We start from the raw sequence: 21,106 nt of genomic DNA, 5'->3' as shown, positions 1-21,106 counted from the left end.
TGTAACGCAATTAAAAAAAGTACTCGAAGAATTTCCAAGAGAACCAAAACAAAACATTGACCATTACTAAAATATAATAATAAGTATTTACATTTTAAAACTAATATTTACAAAATGCAACATTTTCTCCTTAAACTAAATAAAAACTATACAGTTCTCACTTAAATTACTGACTCGATTGTAATAAATATATTGTTTAAAGCCATAAATACATAATTTTGCACAAATTGATTTTACTTTAGGTATTTTTGCCTTATTTTAATACTGGACTGAGGAATGGTAAACATACATGAAAAAAAAGATTTTGCCAAACTACTTGTCTATGAGATGTTTTTTTCGTTACTAGGTATGTCGGAACGTGACATTACACCATAATGCTAGTTCTGTCTTTAATATTAATTTAATTATTAATTAGTAGGAATCGTTTAAACCCGAGATCTGTTGTAGATGAACGGAGATGAAATAGGAACATAACAATTTGTACTGGGCCGATTGTATAATGAAATTAAATCTAATTGGCATAGGTACACTTGCAACATCTAATGGAAAAAATCTACAGTGGCGCCATTCTTGTTGACATATAATTTTCACATAATAAAATTGATTTTGATTGTAACAGAATTAATACGAACTAAAAATCATTCTTAGGTCGTAGTGATACCTATTCTAGGCTTGAGATTCGCAATAAAGAATGTTTTTAGATCTAGGTACTCTTTCCAATGCAGACAGAAGAATTCTAACCATCTGCTTACAAATGGTCTAGCTACTTTCAGTTACTGCAATTATATTTCCTATTTCCGTAAGAATATGACAAACATGTCTTTCAAAACATTCCAATATAAATACCTACATACATAGTTAATACATTAAATTTTCCATTACCAATATTATTGTCGTTTTTGTACTAACTTATAGCGCAAAGAGAGGCTTCTCAGGACGGTTTTAATTGAAACGCGGTAACCATAATCGGCTTCTGGCTTTCACGTTACGAACGAAATCCATTAAAGTGTCATCACACCCTGAACTAGGAATACTATTCGCAAGTTATTGTCACTTATCCACATCGCCTCCGATGACAGACCAAGTTCAGCGAAAACTCCAAAAACCGATTACGATTGTACAGAAAATTAATTCGGCCACTTCAGTCCACTGCGCTTCACGCATCATCCTTCTTCTTTCTCAATTTCCCTTCGGTATGTATTGTATGCGTCACGTGGTCCACTGCTGACGTTAAATCAGCCTCAGGGTCAATCGCCGCAGACAGCGCCGCAATGTACGCGCACGCTATCCGTAGCACCGATAACTTTGATAGTTTCTGATTGTGACTGTATGCAGGAACTGAACGCCTCAACGTGTCGAAGGCAGCACTTATGGTATGAACTCTTGTCCGTTCTCTCGCGTTCGCTTCTATCCTCCTCTCTCGGGTCATGTTCTTATAATTCCTCTGTTCCCTAGGCTTAGCTTTGTCTTGGTAAGGTTCTACGACGCCTGGGTGTGGAGGAACTCTTGGTGGGCCCGGTGGTGGTGGGATTGGAGGTGGAGGCGGTTCCAGCGGCCTCCGTCGCTGCCTCAACAGACTAGTCTCTTTCTTGACTAAAGATAGGGGTTCTCTCTGCGGTTCCTCGGTGAAGGACCAAGGTCTGAAAGGGCTGGCCGATGTATCACTTTCTGGGCTCGGTAGGTCTTCTCTCGAATTCAGTCGAATACGTTTCTTAGGTGGTTGTAACCGGGTGGGCGTGCGAGGTCGTTTGACCCGCGAGTCAGTCTCCACCAGCCGGACCCCCGAGTCGTCAGAATGCGCTGGTCCCGAGCAGGAGTCGTCATCATCGCCTCCTGACACGAAGCCGGCATCTCGCTCTAATATGCGATCTGAAACAAATAGATAAAATCTGTTAGTTTTGTTTGAAGAGTTCTTATAATTCAAGTCACAAAAGAAAATATTCAGACAGGGAAAGATTGGACAGGCATAATTTTATATCACGTTAGGCGCCCCATAATATTATATTAATTCATTCGGGAACTGTCTATCATACCTGCGTATTCAAAAGAAATAGCCTAACTCCAAAAAAGTGGCAATTAGATAAGTAAAATTCTGAACAGTTACTTTAGTACTTAACCTATTAGTACAAGTTATGATAGGAGCGGAAGCTGCGCGTACGCAACAAAAAGCGAACAGGCACACAAACGGCGCCGACGCTCGTTATGGAGGCACGATGTGACTTGTGCCTTAAGTAGGCCGCAGGTGAGGCAATGGTCACACCTACTGAGCTATAGAATGAAACTCAGCTCAGCTCTAACTTTAGTTAGAATAGAAGGTTCCTAAAATTACTTAGGTACAATGCAACTAAAGATAGAAAATGAAAATATTTTTACAACATTTCAATTAGTTTTCGCGGAAGAAAATATTACGAACATTTTTTTCTGATTAAGATAGACAAGTATTTTTTTTGTGCTATAAAACTGCTAAATGTAACTAATAAATGATCAGTATTTTAGTGCTTAGCTAATATAGATGAGTTCCTAATGCGCTATTTATCAATGTTTCTTTAAGAAAAACGGTAATTTTATAGTAATAAATCTGAAAAATTGGATATTGGCAAAAATGTCTTAATGAGAAGTTTTTTTAAATTATTTTGGAAGACTAGTAAAATAATAGATGTTTTAAACGTGCTGAGCACATAAGTAATTTTAAAGTAGGTCTTTGAATAAGATACTAAATTTCATTTTTCATATCTATAATGCAAAACATTCTGCTTTCACGTTTAATAATAAGTACCTATATCGTGTTATTGCATTCTGACACCTGATGTCAGCCAATATAGGATTACATTACGATGAAACATCCAACGACCACTAGAAATAGATTTTTATCAAGTAGAGATCAATTTCCATTGGAAATACCAGAACTTTGAATTTTTATAAAAATGTAAATAAAGATGAATATAGATAGAGTTATAATCATGTTGTTATAATCAACTTTTTTAATAAAATCGTATGGATAGGACAAGGTTGTGCGCCAGTCGCTTGGCGCCGGCGCCTGCGCATCTGACGTCATCAAGCTACACTAATGCACATGAGAGTAGAAGTCACGGATGAATAACAAGATAAGTAGCTAAACGCTTTATTGACATAAAAATTGAAGATTTTAAATAATTATGGAATATAACTTCAGTACCTGAGACAATACGGTCTAATATTCAATAAATAATTTTATTCAGCAAATGTTTGGTACACTATAAAATAAAATAAGTTCTCTATATTCTTCAATAGACGAGCGTTTGGACATGGATACTGTTTTATTTTTTCGACAAGCGGTTTTGTTTGGGTGTTCTTTCTCCTGCTTTAAGCCGGAGCCCCGGTAAACTTTTACGTTGTCCGCAACTCCGGAATCTCTAAAGGTCTTAAGTGTATAAAATATCTTAATCTCATGTGTATCTAACAACATTGTGTGGTATGCATGTATTTTAACTTCTATATAACGAGAAACAGGTTTCAGTCCATATGGGCAGGCGCGGAGCGATTGTTATTTTATCATATTATTTTACACGGTCCGCATTCCATACTAAAATATTCGATTTTTAATATCTACACAAACGATTAACATTTTTTTTTTATAAATTGCGGTTTTTCCAATTTCGTTTTACTTAGAAATAATTAACGGGTAAAATGGTTAGAAACTTTGAGGTTATATTTTGAGGTTATGTTGCTATTCCGTTACCAATAGATTTTTTTTTAAATAAGTAAACTACTCCAAGAACCGTTAAATTAACTTGTAAGATAAATATTCTTGTGATGCAAACATCCATATTTCATGGAACTGTATCTAACTACCAATAAAACGGCCTTGCATTTAAAACTTTTAAAAGAAGCAAATAAAATAAAGAATTAACATAATTAATCAATATCTTAAATTAGTATATTTTATTAGCGGTATAATTTGAAGATACGCTACATTAGCTCCACCTCCGATTTTGAAATCTTTGTAAATTCATTTTGAGTTTTCAATAAGTATCGTACAGTCGCGTGGTCGATTACTATAGAATATAAACGAATTAATAAAAAAAAAAAAACGATGTAATTTGGCGCCAATCAAAGCTGTCAAATGCGTGTCACGTCACAGATTTACTTTTTTAGTAGTACAATAGTAATGACATCCGTAGCCCTTACATGCCGCGGACGCTAGTGAAGCGAAAACTTACTAATACGTATAATCGTACATTCTTAATGGCCGTGCTACCGGAATTAGTTTATTGCTCATAATCGGGTAGCCGCGGCGCCGGAGAGGCGTTCCAACTTAACAAAATATTTTACCGTTCGATCTGAGAGAATCACGCAATTCTATGCTCTATCGTTACGCCATACAACCGATAGGATTCTAATACATTGTAAATAAACATGGTGACTCGACTAAGTCGCGCTCACGAAGCTTCTCACACTACAGGTGTTTTTATACCGATAAAAAAGATTGGATAGAACTTAGATAGCACCGCCTACGTTTGATCGTGGTTTTAATCGTCATAGATAATTTCTTTGTGTCTCTCTAATGAAAAATAGATAGTTGGGGGGCCGAGGAATATTTATGAGAAGTTGGAATTCTCGTGATTGGAAACAATTTACGTTGAAAGTTTCACATATTATGCTTTGTTAACATCAATAAACATTTTTATTTCGTTATTTGTTAAGCCGGATGTGTCTAAGTTTAATACGTAACCTGTGTTCGGAGAAACACTCGTATGTAAATTTCGGGACGCCGATAATATATCATTGCAGATGAACAATAAAATAAGGCCCTGGGACCGTAAGAGTCTGAACAGCTCATTACGGCCCTTCACAGCGCGGTGTTAAAACAAAGAGTTGGAGCGCCCTCAAAGTGCCCGCCTGGACCTCTCGCCTTTGAATGGGTGTCGATCTCATCAGATAAACCCCGACCATGCGTTTAGATACCAATCTGGCGCCAAATTTCACAGAAATCGGACTCGCCCGATGAAAAGAAGCGTGTTTTTCAAATACAGCCAGACTTTTTTATTGGATGTTGAATACCCTTGAGAAAAGTTTTCATAAACTATACGTAGAATAAAGATTTAAAAATATATCTTTTACGGGATCGTGACTTGAGATCTTCATTACTTTAAGTGCTACATTAATTAGAGTCACAAAATGTTTGGTACAGCACAATGCACTTAATACGACGAAGATAAAATCAGACCACAAAACAGTGATGTGCTCATCTGTACTGATGTAGTAATCACAGAGGATTTCGTTTACGTGACTGCACCGGACGAAATGAGAAATTGATGAGCGGTCACTTGATAAAAAAATCAGACTAATTTGTCGTGTCCGCACTAGCACATTCGCACGGTGCTCTAAGCTTAATGTATGAGAAGTCGTGATGTTACGACTTTCACCGAACAAACATTACGAATGGCGCCGTCGTGGGCACGCCTGTGCAATACTGTTGTACGATTAATCCATTAGATTTCTAAACTATTTTATTTTTAATAAATTACTCAATAATTTTAGTCGAGTCGTAATGTTTTTGTTATAACTAAAATGGTTTTACGTAACCTGACGGATATCTATTGTTAGTTTTTAGACAGAGCCAATGCAAAATGGATTAAAATGCTCTAATTATGTCGCTAAGACCTTTCAAAACCGCTTTCACAAACACTAAATGGTAGATTTGACTCAAATTGTAGGTTTACTAGTCCCGGGATCGACTCCCGCAATCCCGGCGGGATCGTTACATTAGTCACGTATGCGACGCGCCTTGACGGCGGCACTTGGCGCCATTGAGTCGCCGTTACCTATGAAGTACTATTAAATACCGCTTCTTTAACCATGAGTAGCTAATTACAATACATTATGAATACCTAGACTATATCAAATACATAAGCAATGGCATTTAAGTTCTGGGAATGACAGAATTATCAATAGTGTCAGGTGTTGCGTTTCCCGCGTACAATACGAGTTATCTTGTACTTTGGTACAACTATTATCACTAAAAGCACTGTTATTATCTTACTATTAAGTGCAAATGTGGTTCAGAATAGAATATGCCTTAATTCAGCACCGCACCATTTCAACGAAATATGAATTGCGATTGCAATTTTATCTATAACACCGATTACAATTGGTAATATTACTTACCTATATTAAAAAATAACCTATATGCTGTAAATAAATTCATTATTTTAAAGAAAAATAATCAACTTTCAATTATTTAGTCGATTTTAATCGAATCAACTTCAATGATTAAATCGATGACTCTTAACAAAAAGAGCTGTTCTGTATTTCATGAAAATGTAATTCAAGTTACGTATAACAAGCTAGTGTAGTGTTGACATGGCGCCGCTCGCGATTCGATTACATATTCACACGGGGGGTTGCGCTTCTAAGAATTTTCGTGCGATCGATCCGAACATCTGAAATGTGTCTTTCGATTTATACTCAATACTCATGTCGTATTGAGTTGAATAGAATGTGAATAAAAATACCGCTAAAGTAGGAAAACTAATTATTATTTTTTAAGTATTTTATCCTCATTTAGCTTTTTTCTTCTGTTTACATCTGCTTCATAAAATTATAACCTATGCATGGAATATTAGTAACGATTAAGATCCTTCGGGTTTCCCAAATTGTCGTACGATATAGCCACTGCATAGTAACGTTAGTTATTTATGAAAGAACAACGTATGGTATACAATGTAAAATTCTAAAACTCCGATAGCTACCTACTAAACACTCAAACAAAAATGTGGTATTTACAAAGCCAACTGAAACCATTTTTTCCGCCACCATCCGTACATATTACAACATTATTATGTTATAGCGGCGGACTCCCCTCGTATTGAAAAATAGTGGGACCATTGTTACCAACTGTTCAAACATTGCAACTGTGCTGTAGTGTCCACTGGAGTCAAAATACCCATTGTTTTGTTCATGTAGACTCAACATTTGTGTCTGTGGACCGCACCTGGTAGCCACGTGCCTATAAAAAAGTAGCAAGAACTTTTTTTATTATCTGTCGGTAATTGGAACCCTTTTTGACATAAGAATTACCGAATCACTATTGGCGGTAATTTTTTCATTGAATAGCTAAGTGTTTACACAAGTTTGTCTATCTACAAAATGTTTGGTAACTGTTGAATATTCCGTTTCAATGAAAATATTTATTTATTTGTAATTAGAATTCTGAGGCCATATACATTCATAGATATACTTATAAAATAATAACTTCCCCAGCAGCAATCGCGTTTAATTTAAATACTGTCTGGCTTTCGTATAAATAACAATTTTAAATTATTATTTATTAGATTTTAAAAAGAAGATGCGTCCGAGACACGACTGAAAAAAAGGATTTCAATTTTAAAATGACTTGGTAACTTTTTTTAGTCATTTTCTATACGATGTATAATGGATAGAACCACCTGGTTGGTGTTAGAAAAATTGCATCGTTGTGACACTTTGGCAGAAGTCATTTGTTTCACAACTCCGATGGCCCAAATTTGAATAAAACCTAGACTTGCGCATAGATTTTTGTGTAAAAAAGTGCCACATTATACTTTGGAGCGAACAAAACGTGGTACAGTTAGAGTGAAAAATATGCACCGAGGTCATTTTTCAAACTTTGAAAACAACGTCCTGCGGTTGAGATGTAAACTTTAAATTAAAACATTTGATAAATTACTTATTTTTATCTAGAAATGCTTTGTCATTTGAACAGATGTATGTGTTAGGTATGTAGGAGGGTGATTGTGCTAACCTCTTTATGCAGGCAGCGGGGTTAATGCAATGCTAATGTTACAAATGTGACTATTTTTTAACAAATAGTCATTAATCTGCCTACTACTTGTTTTCCTTTCAGTATTACATTAAGATGTGCATAAATACTCGATGCAGATGGCTACCCGTGTTGTTTTTTAACAATCTAATGGAGTGGGAAATTCTAATTTTGACAGCTACGTCAATGTGTCAAAACATTTTTTTTTTTAGTTTCTTTTTTTTTACGTTTTTAGGCGGTCTGTACATTTGTAGTCTTATGCGTTTATGCCAAAAAGTTTCTATGAATGATTCACGAGTGTATCCAAGCTTAGCCTACATTGACAGTCGTGTATTAAAATTTATATTCTAATGCAGAATGTCTTGTAGCCATGCGAATAAGAAGCATACATAGTCAATCAGTTCCTTATTAACATTTTTGTTAATTTTCATTGAATAACAGGACCATAATTTTAGAAACGAAATCACGATTTGTAAATTTAATTAATTTAACTATGCAATGACATTAGCATGAAATAATCTTAATTCAGTGTTTCTACATCTTAAACGTGGCGGGCCTTGTCGGTCTATTTATGGACTTATTAAAAAAAAAACTTACGATATAGTACTTTTTACACCAATTGAGTCGTTTATCATAGTCCTTCACGGATTATCAAAATTGAATCATATTTTTACGTTAAATAAGGTGACAATTACTTTGATTCTTAAGATTATTCAATATTTAAATGTATGATGGCGCCAAAAGTGTCCATAAAGCAAAATGTTCCGCAAGACATGACCTCGTATCGGCGCCTCGCTGACGATAAATAAATCACGTATAAAAAGACATTTTCGCGAATGACCAAAAAAATTCATGTATATGTATATAAATTACATTTAGATTACATAATTTAATTAAAATGAGCTAATGTTCTTATATAGAGTGTCTGTTGCTTTGAAAACTGTGTTAGATGACAATGCCTCGGCATTGTTTCGTTGAAACTTATGAAGTTATGATAGACTGAGCTATGGAATAACATTAAACAATATAATATTACGTTTCCAAATGTTGGATGAAGCCTTTTTACGACCTCATTCAGTCCTGGCAGGCAGAAAGTAAAAAAACAATAATGAGTAAACTCTAACTTTATTACACTAGACCAGTGTTTTCCATTCAAGATGAGCTGCGGACAGCGTAAAATGTTACCGGGGCTCCGGCTCAAAGCAGGAGAAGGAACGAAGTGGTTTTTAGTCAGTAAGAGTCTGACACTCCCTCCCGCCTCACCCAAGGCGGGAGAAGTCATTGGATGATTTTGCCCCACAAAAAAAAGATGACTCCTGTAGAGCTTTCCGTAGAAAAAAAAACTTTACAACAGTGAAAAAACAAAACGCAATTTATAACTTAGTACTCAGAAATTGTGGAATTACGTCATATCAAGCAGTAGGTGTAATCTGTTTGCATAATGAAAGGCGCCGTCTCCCGGATTCGTCGCTTAGAAACAAGTTACTGGTAAGCGCCGTCTAAATTGGGCAGCCATTTATCTTAAAGTAATCTTGAATTCAGTCGCTTCTCGTTAGCGAATTAATGCAAATGTGGCTATGGCACGCGTGGAATGCGGTGACGCGGTTGCCGAGTAAACATTATGTATAAACAAAAACATCAGCATACCTAGTACAAGTTTCTTTTTTTCTACGAGCATTTTTTATTGAGAATATCGATGTTTATTACAGTTTATTCTTTTCTATTTTATTTTATAGCACTTCTTATACAGAGATTATCACGTTTCTTTAATACTTCACAGTAAACTTGACAACTATCTGAACATTTAATACACCTTTTACTAAAGCTACTTCGATATCGTTAGGCGTGAGACTTCTATAAAATTTTATCTTAAAATAGAAATACTACAAAACGATTTTACTCCACTCTGTTAATTCCCAAGTAATTATAAGAGGATAGGCGTGAAGCTGCGTAAGCGTTGCTTTTAGCGCCGCCCGAGAGCAATAACTAAACGTAACGAACCGTCCGCCAATAGGAGACTCGTGCGCAACCAATTGAACTAACAGAATTACGGACCCACTACATACTGGAGGAATACACTTAAAATCCATTTATTTTCTACATCATTCGATTTTTAATTAACTTTGAATGTGCAGTACATCCTCTGATATATAACTTTACTCATGCGTTTTGTTTAACAACCAATATAAAATTTATTGTTTGGGAACAATATAACTTATGGCAAAAAAATCGCAAAAGTCCTTATCAAACAATTTCGCTCGGCACTATAAAAAAGTCGTATCCTGCGGAAATATCGATATGAAAGCGCTAAGAAATCTATACGATTTATAGATCTTGGTTGCGCCCACGCATGCTGCGAGCGTGTTTTACGAGTTTCATTTGTGCAAAGGCCTTTAACGTTCAGCCTTATGGCGCCTGAAGGAACATTACTAACTTAATTTAAATGTTAGGCCTGGTTTGCACTAGGATTCGCATCAAGTAATATAAGTTTAAATTTCCACCAATTTAAGATCACTATTCACTGTTTTAAAGTCAAGGGGTCTTCGCATTGTTAAGTTCACACATGCATTAATTATTTGTAGTCCTAAGTCTTCTTTCTAAACGGCAATTTTTTATATGTATTTTTTTTATATCCGCAACGCAAGGGAAGTATGGGCGAGCTTTGTTTTTGTCTCTGCCCACCCGTTCGCTTCCTCTCTTTGTCTTATACGAAGAATTTTTGGCTTCCCTACGTCAGTCGTGTAATATTAATGGATTTTATATGCAAAATTATGACCACCTGATATTTACTATTCATTAATAAGAAACAGATGGAAAATGTCTGTACCTACATAGATAACAATAATATTTTTAACAATCGTATGACTGGCCGGTTGTCTGATAATATTCGAAAAATAAAACATTTGGCATCCAGAGACCAGATGCGCTGTTCGAATTTTGAAAGGACTTGTATAAAACAATTGTTTCGGAGCAAACATGTGTGTACCAAGTTTATACTCGTACTTGACAGATGGGATCGAAGCGAACTGACAATAAAAGTTTGCAACGCACCAAGGTCAACGACTGCAGATGCTGAATATTGTAAGAAAATGGCGGTCTTTAGAGGGGTAATAATTACTCGGAATAATTTAGCAACAGATTTTTAGTTCTATTGTCTGGATAACACGTGTAGGCGAAAATATTCTTAGTTATTATTTATTATAAGGCTCAAAATTAATCAGTTGGACTAACCATGGCTTAGGCTGTCGAGTCCAAGGTTGATAGAGATATCATGTTTATTTCACACTCGAAAACAAAACCTTACCATGCTCAAACTAGAAGAAATATTCAAATATCTTGATCATCATTATTGTGAGAGACGTTAAGAATTCCTAATATTCACGGCTTTGGAAATTCCGAATGTCGTCATGCTACCTCAAGATCTCGCGCTCGCTTGGTGACAAAAAAATAAGATAATTCTACGACACTGACTTGCGTGGACTTACGTATAGTTAATTACACATACTCTATTATACAACAATACGCTAAAGTAAATATATAATATAATAGCGACAGGTTTTTCCAATTACCAGTTGATTCGTGCACTCATTTTGATCATGTGGCGGTATTGTTCGGAGATCCTGTTCTTATTATGTATTGTTTTACTATACAAGGGTGTGTTGTCTCGAAATCCTGTTACGTTACATTGTTCCTATATGCATAGGTGACGAATTATAGGATTACTGGAGATTATAGCACCTAAGCTATCTAACTCAGACACTTTAGATGAGAAAAAACTGTTGATAGGATAAAATATTCCCCCATCTGAACCTTGGTTTGGTTAATAGATTTGCACCGAATACTTTTTAAAAATAGCTCTTTCTTAACCATCTACTTAAAAGTAAAATATTCACTTAAAACAACTTTTACTATTCGAAGCGAAATATTTTTAGTTTTCCACATTCCGTAGTTTATAAGTAGTGATGTAACAAATAAATACCATAGCGATTTACGTCATAGTAATTATCTTTGCAAATAGCCTACGTTGTGTTTGATTAAGAAAAAAATATTGCAAAACAAATTGTTGTATCTGTTGTGTAATTAGTTTTTATTTTTAATAATCAACCATTTTGTTTGTAGAACATCTTATTTGGTCTACTTATCATTAGCGTGGCTGCTAGCATTGGCAGGACCTGGTTCCCATTCTTGACTAGGGTAAAGTAAACTAATACCTATGTATTATTTTGTGTTATCTCTAGGTACTCTTTATCCTTTACTGCTATACTCAGTATCATCTAACTTAGTCCAGTTCAGTTTTCGGAACAAAATCATTAATGAATAGTTTAAGTAATCATTAAATGTCTCAGTTAGAGTGACATAAGCCTCACGTTACATAGCAGTCCCAAGTACTTACTTTTGGCTTAGATTTCGTCATCAGCCTTCAACACAAGCCTATAGATTAATGAAAGATAACTATAAAACCTCTACACGTATCAATGAATATCTACCTGAATCGTGCAAAAATACATACATACAGATAGGCAAGTACTGATAGTCGCCAAAACTAATCCATGATATCGTGAGTCATTATAATAAACAATCGATATTAGTTTTCAAGTACGAAGAAGAACAAACTCGGTGCATTACGATACCTTATCTACAACACTAGATGTTGCCCAAACAAACTACAAGGCATCCGGTGTGAGAAAGCACGTGCTCCCAAGCACGTGAATAAATGCTGTTTCAAAATATTGCCAGTCGTAAAAATTCTAGTGGGCTGCAACAAAACGGAACCTTGCAAAAAATGTTATCACAAATGGCTACCAACCTTTTTACAAAATATTTCTTTTTCCCTATGTGTGCTAGTGGGTTTAGCTTGTATTTTCTGTTCAGAAATTCCAGTGTTAAGTCTACCTTTATGGTGATGTGCCTGGTATTAGCTAAAGAATTCTGGTTTCTGCTACCTTTTTAAAAATAGAACTTGCCTGGTATAGGAAACGGTCGTAGAGCTGCTACTGCTAATGTCGGTAGGACCAGTTGTAAGCAATAAAATTATAAACTCGTAAATGCAATAGCAGAACTTGATATAAAATCAATGAACCAGGTGATAACGTTGGGTATAGGAGAAATGTAGCTGATTATTCGTAAAGCCCTTTAAGAAAAACACGTAGATTTTAATGCTGGGGATATAAAGTTAAGAGAAAACTCGAAGAATCCCATTACCTATTTGTAATAAACAAATCGAAGAACGTAATCGAAACTTAGGGAAAAACCGATAACCAAATATTTCGGTATTGTATCTAAGCTAAAATAATGCAATCTTATCGAGACGATAAACAGAATAGAGTACTTGAGCACCTGGAACATGGTAACCAGTACATTCAGCTTAGATAGTACTATTATCATCCCATCAGCCGATCGCCATGATATCATACAACTGATAAGTTACATTAGTAACGAGGAATGCTATAATAGTGTCGTTTAGTGTTCTATTGTCTCTACCTTTTTTTTAAAATGCGGATACTAATCCTATTACTTCTCCTGCCTTGGGCGAGGCGAGAAGTAATGACAAAATCTTACTGACTAAAAAGCACCTTGTTCCTACTCTAGCTTTTCCAGCCGGTAAACCCGCCAGGTAGTCCGCAGCTCAGAACTAAAATTTGAATTGATATTTTTAAGTTCTTTAGTGGAATGCTCTGACCAAACTTCTAAGGACGTCTTTCGAATGTAAAGAAAAAATTTAATAAGTAAGTCTTTGAAACAATACTTGAAGTCGGCAGTAGGCTCCCCCCTTATATTGTAGAATCTTAATGTGACTGGTGAAGAGTTGTGTGTCCATATAGATATGAAGAGTACAACTATATACTTAACTCTATGAAACAAAATGTGTAATGTTCTTACATATGCACAGCTAAAGTCATTGTTTCAAGTAGACACATTTTTACTATAGTTATTTTTAGCTTATAGAAACTGAGCCCGGATTTGCACCACCACATTTTTTTATTACCAACACTTAAAGAGATTCCGTCAAAGAGTTTGTTTAAATGACGAAAACCGCATCGAAATCTTTCAAGTAGTTTTAGAAGTGTTGAAATAAATATTTTTTGTTTGCTGTTTTAGTATTGGTGTTTGACTAGAAATAAAGTTTGTCCACACCAAATTCAAATTCTCGTAGTTAAACGAATTCCATTATCTTGAGCAGTCAAATCAAGTATCAAGCTCGGGGATAGAGAGATGTCGTAATTCTAATTCAAAGCCCAGTGTTTCTTCTAAATTTTTTTTAAGGGGGGAATATCATCCAATGACTTCGCCTACGTCAGCCTCTTACTGACTAAAAACCACCCCATTCCTACTTCTACTTTTGGACCGGAGCCCTGGTAAACCGCTAGGTAGTCCGCAGCTCCGAATCAGGCATCAGCACCACTAGGCCCCATCGGTGGTGATGGCTTTTGAGAGCGCTACGTCAGTTGCAATTTACCATCAGTAAGTTGTGGTTTTCGATGTTCGACATGCGGGTAACGACGCATTTAAAAAGCCAATAAAAATATTCATAATGTAGGCACACTGAACGCACCTACACTGATACATGAAGTACAAAGTACAATTAGACAATCCTCGTTAATCAGATAATCTTTACGTGAATCGTTTTAATCGATACGTATGTTACCGATACCTACTGATTACAATTTATCGATAGGTACCAAAAGTATTGATTTTTCAAATAATCGCAGCTGGCCGATTCTTGTAATTCATATTATTATCACGCGATTAATTACATTTTTCGATAGTACAGTTGTTCCGATAATTTAATGAATGACAAACCACCTGGAAAATTTCATCATTCATAACCAGATACATGGATTTGGCGACTAATTCCCGCAACTTGTCGTGAGTTTTCAATTGAAAGTATATCTTATCTTTATTAATGGTTAGAGTCTAGTTTAGAATGCTATGTTTAGTTGCTTATTTACCGATATTTCGAAGAGTTTTATACGTAGTTTCAAACATTTTTCTGTGTTTTCTTTCTCTAAGCACTTTTGTTGCCATACCTACTCAATGAAACAATCCCTTTAAAGAATCGATTTACTAATCCCAATTTTAGAACCAAACCTAATCAAACTATACTTTAAACTTGAAACAATTACATCACTACACACGAAAAACAAGTAGTATCGAATTTGTCCAACGTGTCAAATATCATAACGAAATGGTCGTACAAATAAAAAAAGTACAATCGGGCAATAAAGGGTCTGTTTGTCGCCACATGACGAATGACGTCACAGCGTTTGGAGACCAGATGTGGCACCCTATTGCCAGATGTAGTCTGTGTGACATATGTATCTCTATTGATTACAAGCTAAAGGGTAGCTTGAACAGCTACTGTTGATTTATAGGACCGTTCAAATTGTACAGATTAATTTAACGTGCTGAATGTTTTAGGGTAACGCTTATTGTTGTTGTTCTAATTTGTTTAATGATTCGTGAGGTTGCAATGTGCAATGATGTTGGATGATGAGTTGTTATTCAGTGATTGTTCGTTTTTGCGTTCCGTCATACATGCAATTTTGACTGCACGGATGGCACGTTAGCTGGGCAATCACACGAAGCGACTCTGTGTGATACACAAATTGTCGTTTCTGGTCTGGATTTCAAGTGTATGTAAAATTGTATGTTTGTAAACGCATCCACGACACAGGAGAAAATCCTAGTGTTGGGCAAGGTCTTTTAAAAGAAAAAAATATTTCTTAGTAAGTAAGTAAATAAAAACATATTTTTCAATAGCTTTATCTTCAATATGATTTATTAAAGGATTTGTGAAGCAACGTCATGATTATTTGCGTTAAAACAACTGTTTTCTTTGTGGGTACACATGCACTGGTGGTCGGATACTAAAGTTTAATCTATTTGAATCATTATTATACCTATCGTTGTCATCTTAAGGTTGATATTTGCACCGGTGGCAAGTCTTTGACTGCCAATAGAAAACTGTTGAAGGCAAATCCTCCGCTAACGTCGGTCACCGGTGACCACCACGGCGTTCAATGTATTAAGGGAGATTTTTATTCAGCAGCAGTACCTAGTAATTACCGAGATAGAGGTAATGATGCGAAAGAAAGACTATTTCTATTCTATTCCAATTTGCATATATACCAGGTTACCTAATATAATAACAAAGTTCGGCCTTCCAATAACAGAGGCCCTAACACATCCAATTATTACGACACTGTCTTCATCACCATCCTTTACACGTAATAACAGTAATTGATACAAATAATTTGAAACCCAAACAGAACTATTAAACTATGCTACCAATATAACACTTGTCGTAAGGGTTGGGAGACAGGGATTTAAAAAAAAAACCTCCTAACCAATCCTTGCGACCCCCGTAAAGCAACATGTGTACAAACATACCAACTTAAACTTCACTCCATATGTTAAACAAGACCTTTATCTCAATGGTATAAGAGTTATTTTTGAAGGACGTGATAGTAAAGTTATGTTTGTAATGTTATTCACTTGTTAGGGTTTTCACCCTTAACATGTGCATGTTTTTTGTGTGATGAAACCGTTTGTTTTGTTTTGGGAATATTAATAATCACGTAGTAAGTATTGATATGTTTAACTATGAGATTTTTTTTAATGAAACAATACATATTATTAGTTAAAAGAAATTGGTTGCAAATTATAGGTACCTATTAGTTTCATGAAACATATTTTCGACCACTAAGCATGATTTTGTGTATTAGTACAGCCTTCATTATTATTTTGACGCTCTTATCTTTAAATTATCCGATAATGAACATTAAATATTTTATCGATACCTACTTACTTGTAACTATCGACACAGCGAATCCCTATAAGACAACAAATTATTGTTTCTGAAACTCTTTAAGAAACGCTTTAGATTGATATTTGAATTGCTATTGCTATCCGTACTTATTTAAGCTTCTCAATTCACAAAAACTACAAAAACATCCAAATTACCAAAGTTATCGAATAAAAATCAAACCTCACACTTCATTACACACATTACATTTTTAATAATTAACAAAACACCCCATTTTAGACAATTTAAATACCAAAGAAAACTAAACTCTAATACGATAACAAGACAACACAAACTGCTAATTTTTGGACATTAACATTAGATAAATTGATTCAAATTATAAGGACAGAGGTGCAAATGTCACAGTCCTTGTATGGGTACATTATGACAATTCAAATTGTACTCTATTAGATACTGAACTTCCGGATTGTTACCTTTTATAGCGATTTAAAATCGTGCGCTTATGTCATTCGTGCTATGCAAAAGTGTATGACGATTTCTTAGATACACTTTGATACGATTGGTGTTTAAACTTCCAGGATGCTAAAATTTGCACCAATCGCTTTGCTGTGATTATATTTGTATGATCGTTATTTTGAATTTTAATGTATTCGATATTTTTATTTGGGAAATGTGTCTGAATATGTTAAGTGGTGCTAGTTGTCCCATCAATAGTTCTTAGCACAATAAAAGACCAAATTGATGCCCCCTATAATGTCAAGAATGGAAGGATACATTTTAAAATTAACTATTTAATATCCTAAGAAATCTACTCTCCCAGTATGTTTTTTTCACAAATTTCCAAAGTGTTCCTTAATTTGGTTTCTACTATCGAACAGCCGCCCCTAAGATGTCACACTGATGATGGCCAAGAACAACAACAATCCGTATGCCACTACATTCATGTGGTCAAAAGAGAATTACTTTATTAAAGGTTATACAAGTGTTAAAACAATTATCCTAATTTCATATCAACTCCAAGAATTTAGCATTGCTGCTATCTCAGACCTTATTTAAATTCACTGGTATTTCATTCAAGACAAAACCTACGCAAGTTAAATTAAAATATTCGCAAAGTCAATGTTGTTTATTTTACTCCAGCATCCATTAAGAAATTAGTTAGGACCACCTTGTTAAAGTGTACAACAAGCAGTAGCTACTGCGTCAACTCTAAGGACACTTATGTAACTAGTGCTTGACCCCTGTTAACCCAATTATCGATAATTTTTAAATCACTAATTTATTATAACTGTCAAAAACCAGAAACAAACCTTTAACAGCAGCCTGCGTAGCATCTCCAGTAGTCGTGAAACTCGACATCTTTATATCCTTAAGTCAAATCCAATTAAAAACTTAAATAAAACAATCCTTTTCATCGGTTGAAAACACTTGAAGGCAACTCTTATTGGCACTTTATAAGACACAGTTTTGTTTCAAGTAAAAAATAACTAAAGCACTATTGTCATTTTTGTTACGAACGCGCACGTTCGGAAGTGTTTGAATGCGACGGTGCGCACATCCCTCCCGCCCGACTGGTTGCGCTCGACTGACGAACGAAGCGTGGTATAAAGTTGGCCGGACTCAGCCGGGGTAAAAAAGCACGGCGCCAGCTCAGTCTCGCCCTTAGAGATGCGCGCCGCTTGATATGTCAAGCATTTTATCGTACGGCAAAACATTTTTCGAACGGACCTCGACCATATTCTAAAAAAATCGATATCTAAGAATATATCTCGCTGTTATTGCGCAAACATCTCGTTATCGCAACAAATTAAGTTAAATCGGGTCTTAAATACAACTTTCTATGCAATTATTCGCAGTATACATAAATCTAAATAATTTGAAGATTTCAAATGGACTAAAATTATTTTAGAACCATAAAAGGAAATAGTTATGACGCGTTTTATAGCGTTCTAATCGAATTAAATTTCGGTTCTTGATCACAAGATATTACTCGTTTACGTCATTATGTACAGATTTATTTTAAGTTAATTATTCGAGGCCTACTGATTTGTCATAATAGATAGGAAAAGAATATACTTAACTTCTTTATCGATGTTAAAATAATTTTAGAGGAAGAAAATTAATTAAATATCGATACGTCGGTACGCACTGTTGCGCCAGCCGGTCGCATTCCCTGGCCGTCGGCGGCGACTTGTCGTGAAGATCGCCACACAACACCGCACTATACGACCGTGTATCTCAACATTTGTACAAACTTACAGGCTATTTCCACATGCACATGTGAACATCCGTGACTCACGCACGCATACGCATTATAGCATCATTTACGTACACTTATTCGCACCGCGCACAGACGCCGCATTTTGAAGACACCTATCAAAATTCGTATTGGATAATCGATATTGCAATCGTGGTCTATTACTGGTCTCTTTATTCCCAGCCAGCTGTCGCATGCTAAATAGCCCGACACAGCAGAGAGCGCAATATTTATCATCGGCAAAGTCTTGCCAGATGAAGATATTATGCAAGTCATCACTGTGTAATGATGCCCGGTAAGATAACATAGGAAATTATGCCCTATCACTCTGATGTAACTTTTTTTACTATCATTGTAATGTTCGGATATAAAACTCCTGGCCGGCCATTTCTCCCGAAATGTTAATAATATATCAAAATGTCTTCTTGTAAGGAAGTGTGTGCTCGTTGTTTGGTCTTGTTGTGATTTTTTCGTTTGCCATGCAGTTTGCACTCCGCTGCGGTGGCGGCGTCCTCTTTATCATTTCTTAACGCGTCCAGATTTGGCGATGTCGATACAAAATCCTGTTCCGTCGGCTTTTTGCTCGAACGTTTCCTCGATTTCTGGGAACGAGTCACAAAACAACCAAGTTTTGCCTCCAGCCGTTTATACAGGTTTTGTCGTGAATTTTTATGGGCTCAAACAGGGGTTACCACATTAATTCAAGTCATAAGGGATCGAAAATAATTGTCTCGGCATTGCTTTAGTGGTCCGTAACCTCAAATTTGGATTGCTATCATTTAACATAACGTCACAATTGCCCTAAAATCCCTAAACAATTTCTGAGCATTCTCTTTTAATTTTTGCCGTCTTATTTGTTTTTTGTTATGGTCGCGTTTCCCGAAAGCGCAAGCTAATTAACAATACGTGTCATTCCTAAAACTTTGGCTCATGATGTTTGTATTATAATTTGAGTAGCGGCTCCGGCGTGGAGGTGTGAAGGGATAACTCCCGAACAAACATAATGCAGCTAAGATAGTAAAAATATCGTTCCAGTATACCGCTGGCCTGTGTAGGTGTTAGCGGTCAGGTAAAGCTTTTGACACCTAGCCATGACCGTAAGAAAAGGCGTGAATCTCGTCGCGTTTTATTTAACGTCTTAATTTTTTTGGTGTTTGATGAGGTCTTTCAAAAACTTGGACCTTCCGAGTGTGATGTTGAATGAAAAGTTGTTTGTCCTGAGTTCGCGCCCTCCACATTTAGTACACAGACGTGCCATACAATTTCTGAGTATCAATATTATCCACTCGGTAATGAAACTCATGTATTCGGACAAAAAACATGTTCTGACGTACGAGAAAAAGTAAAAAAAATTAAGTGGTCTCACTCAATGACCTGTCAATCAACGAGGTTGGTTTAATTGACTTGCCCTTACTTCGGCCGTGGATCGTTGTTAAATAAGATTTACCGATGAAATAACGTGAGCACTAGCGCCCACCTGGCGCACAAGTGGCGCCAAATATAACTGACCTCTATATGGCCCGTACTGCACTTGTGTTTAAACCTCATGTTTGTTCAAGTGACATATTTTAGTCACGGTACTCTTACCATTTGGTCTCTAGAAAAGATAAATATACAATAATGCCACCGTTAATATACCAAGTCCAGAGTGTTCCGAACATTACATGTGGGTGTCATTACATAAGAATTAAATTAATGTAACACTAAACACAAAACACTTCCTTAAAAAATTGCTTTCTTTTAGTCGTTGCTCAGAATTCAAAATCGAGGAACGGATTCAATATCGTATGTGGATCCAACCTAATATGAACATTATTCGTTGTTGCTAAAGTCACAATTGAAACGGCGAGGAAATCACAGCTGATGCTACAAAAGCTTGGTCATAATAAACTTTGAAAGCACAGCGTTAGAGTCTATTTTAAGTTGGTAGATATGGTAATATGGCTGACAGGATTGTAGGCGCCGCGTTTGCCGCCGTGGCGCCGGCTGGCCGCCGACACCTCGTGTATTATGAACTAGCCTCGTGACCCGGCGTCGATCAAGTGGTATTTGACTCAACAAACCGACCAATACCAGTAACTAATTTCTAAGCAAATTACTTACGACGAACTGGTTAATTCATTCATTAAATTTTGAAACTATACGTTTGACATTTTATATTATTCTGAAATAAATTAAAATAATATTAGTTTCTCTTCCGTAACGATTCATAAAAATCTGTGTTAAAAATAAACATCCGACAATGTACGTAATTAACAACACGTACAAACATAAAAATGTATGAGGGCTGGCAGATCTCGGA

The 21,106-nt window shown here is 35.8% G+C and overlaps 1 protein-coding gene across 1 annotated transcript; it reads right to left on the bottom strand.

Annotated features, from left to right (window-relative positions):
- Window positions 1–17: 17 nt before the first annotated feature.
- On the bottom strand, window positions 18–18,146 carry LOC118271927 (transcription factor ATOH8; the record flags this gene model as incomplete). The annotated part of the gene is given in 2 exon segments (XM_035588192.2): window positions 18–1,869; window positions 17,858–18,146. Coding segments are annotated over 2 exon segments (762 nt in total). The 5' UTR covers window positions 17,907–18,146.
- Window positions 18,147–21,106: the final 2,960 nt, after the last annotated feature.

Source organism: Spodoptera frugiperda, chromosome 5 (assembly GCF_023101765.2).
Source record: "Spodoptera frugiperda isolate SF20-4 chromosome 5, AGI-APGP_CSIRO_Sfru_2.0, whole genome shotgun sequence".
In the NCBI taxonomy this organism is placed as follows: domain Eukaryota; kingdom Metazoa; phylum Arthropoda; class Insecta; order Lepidoptera; family Noctuidae; genus Spodoptera; species Spodoptera frugiperda.
The sequence above is the reverse complement of the archived record's forward strand: the minus strand, read 5'-3'. Positions and strand labels throughout refer to the sequence as shown.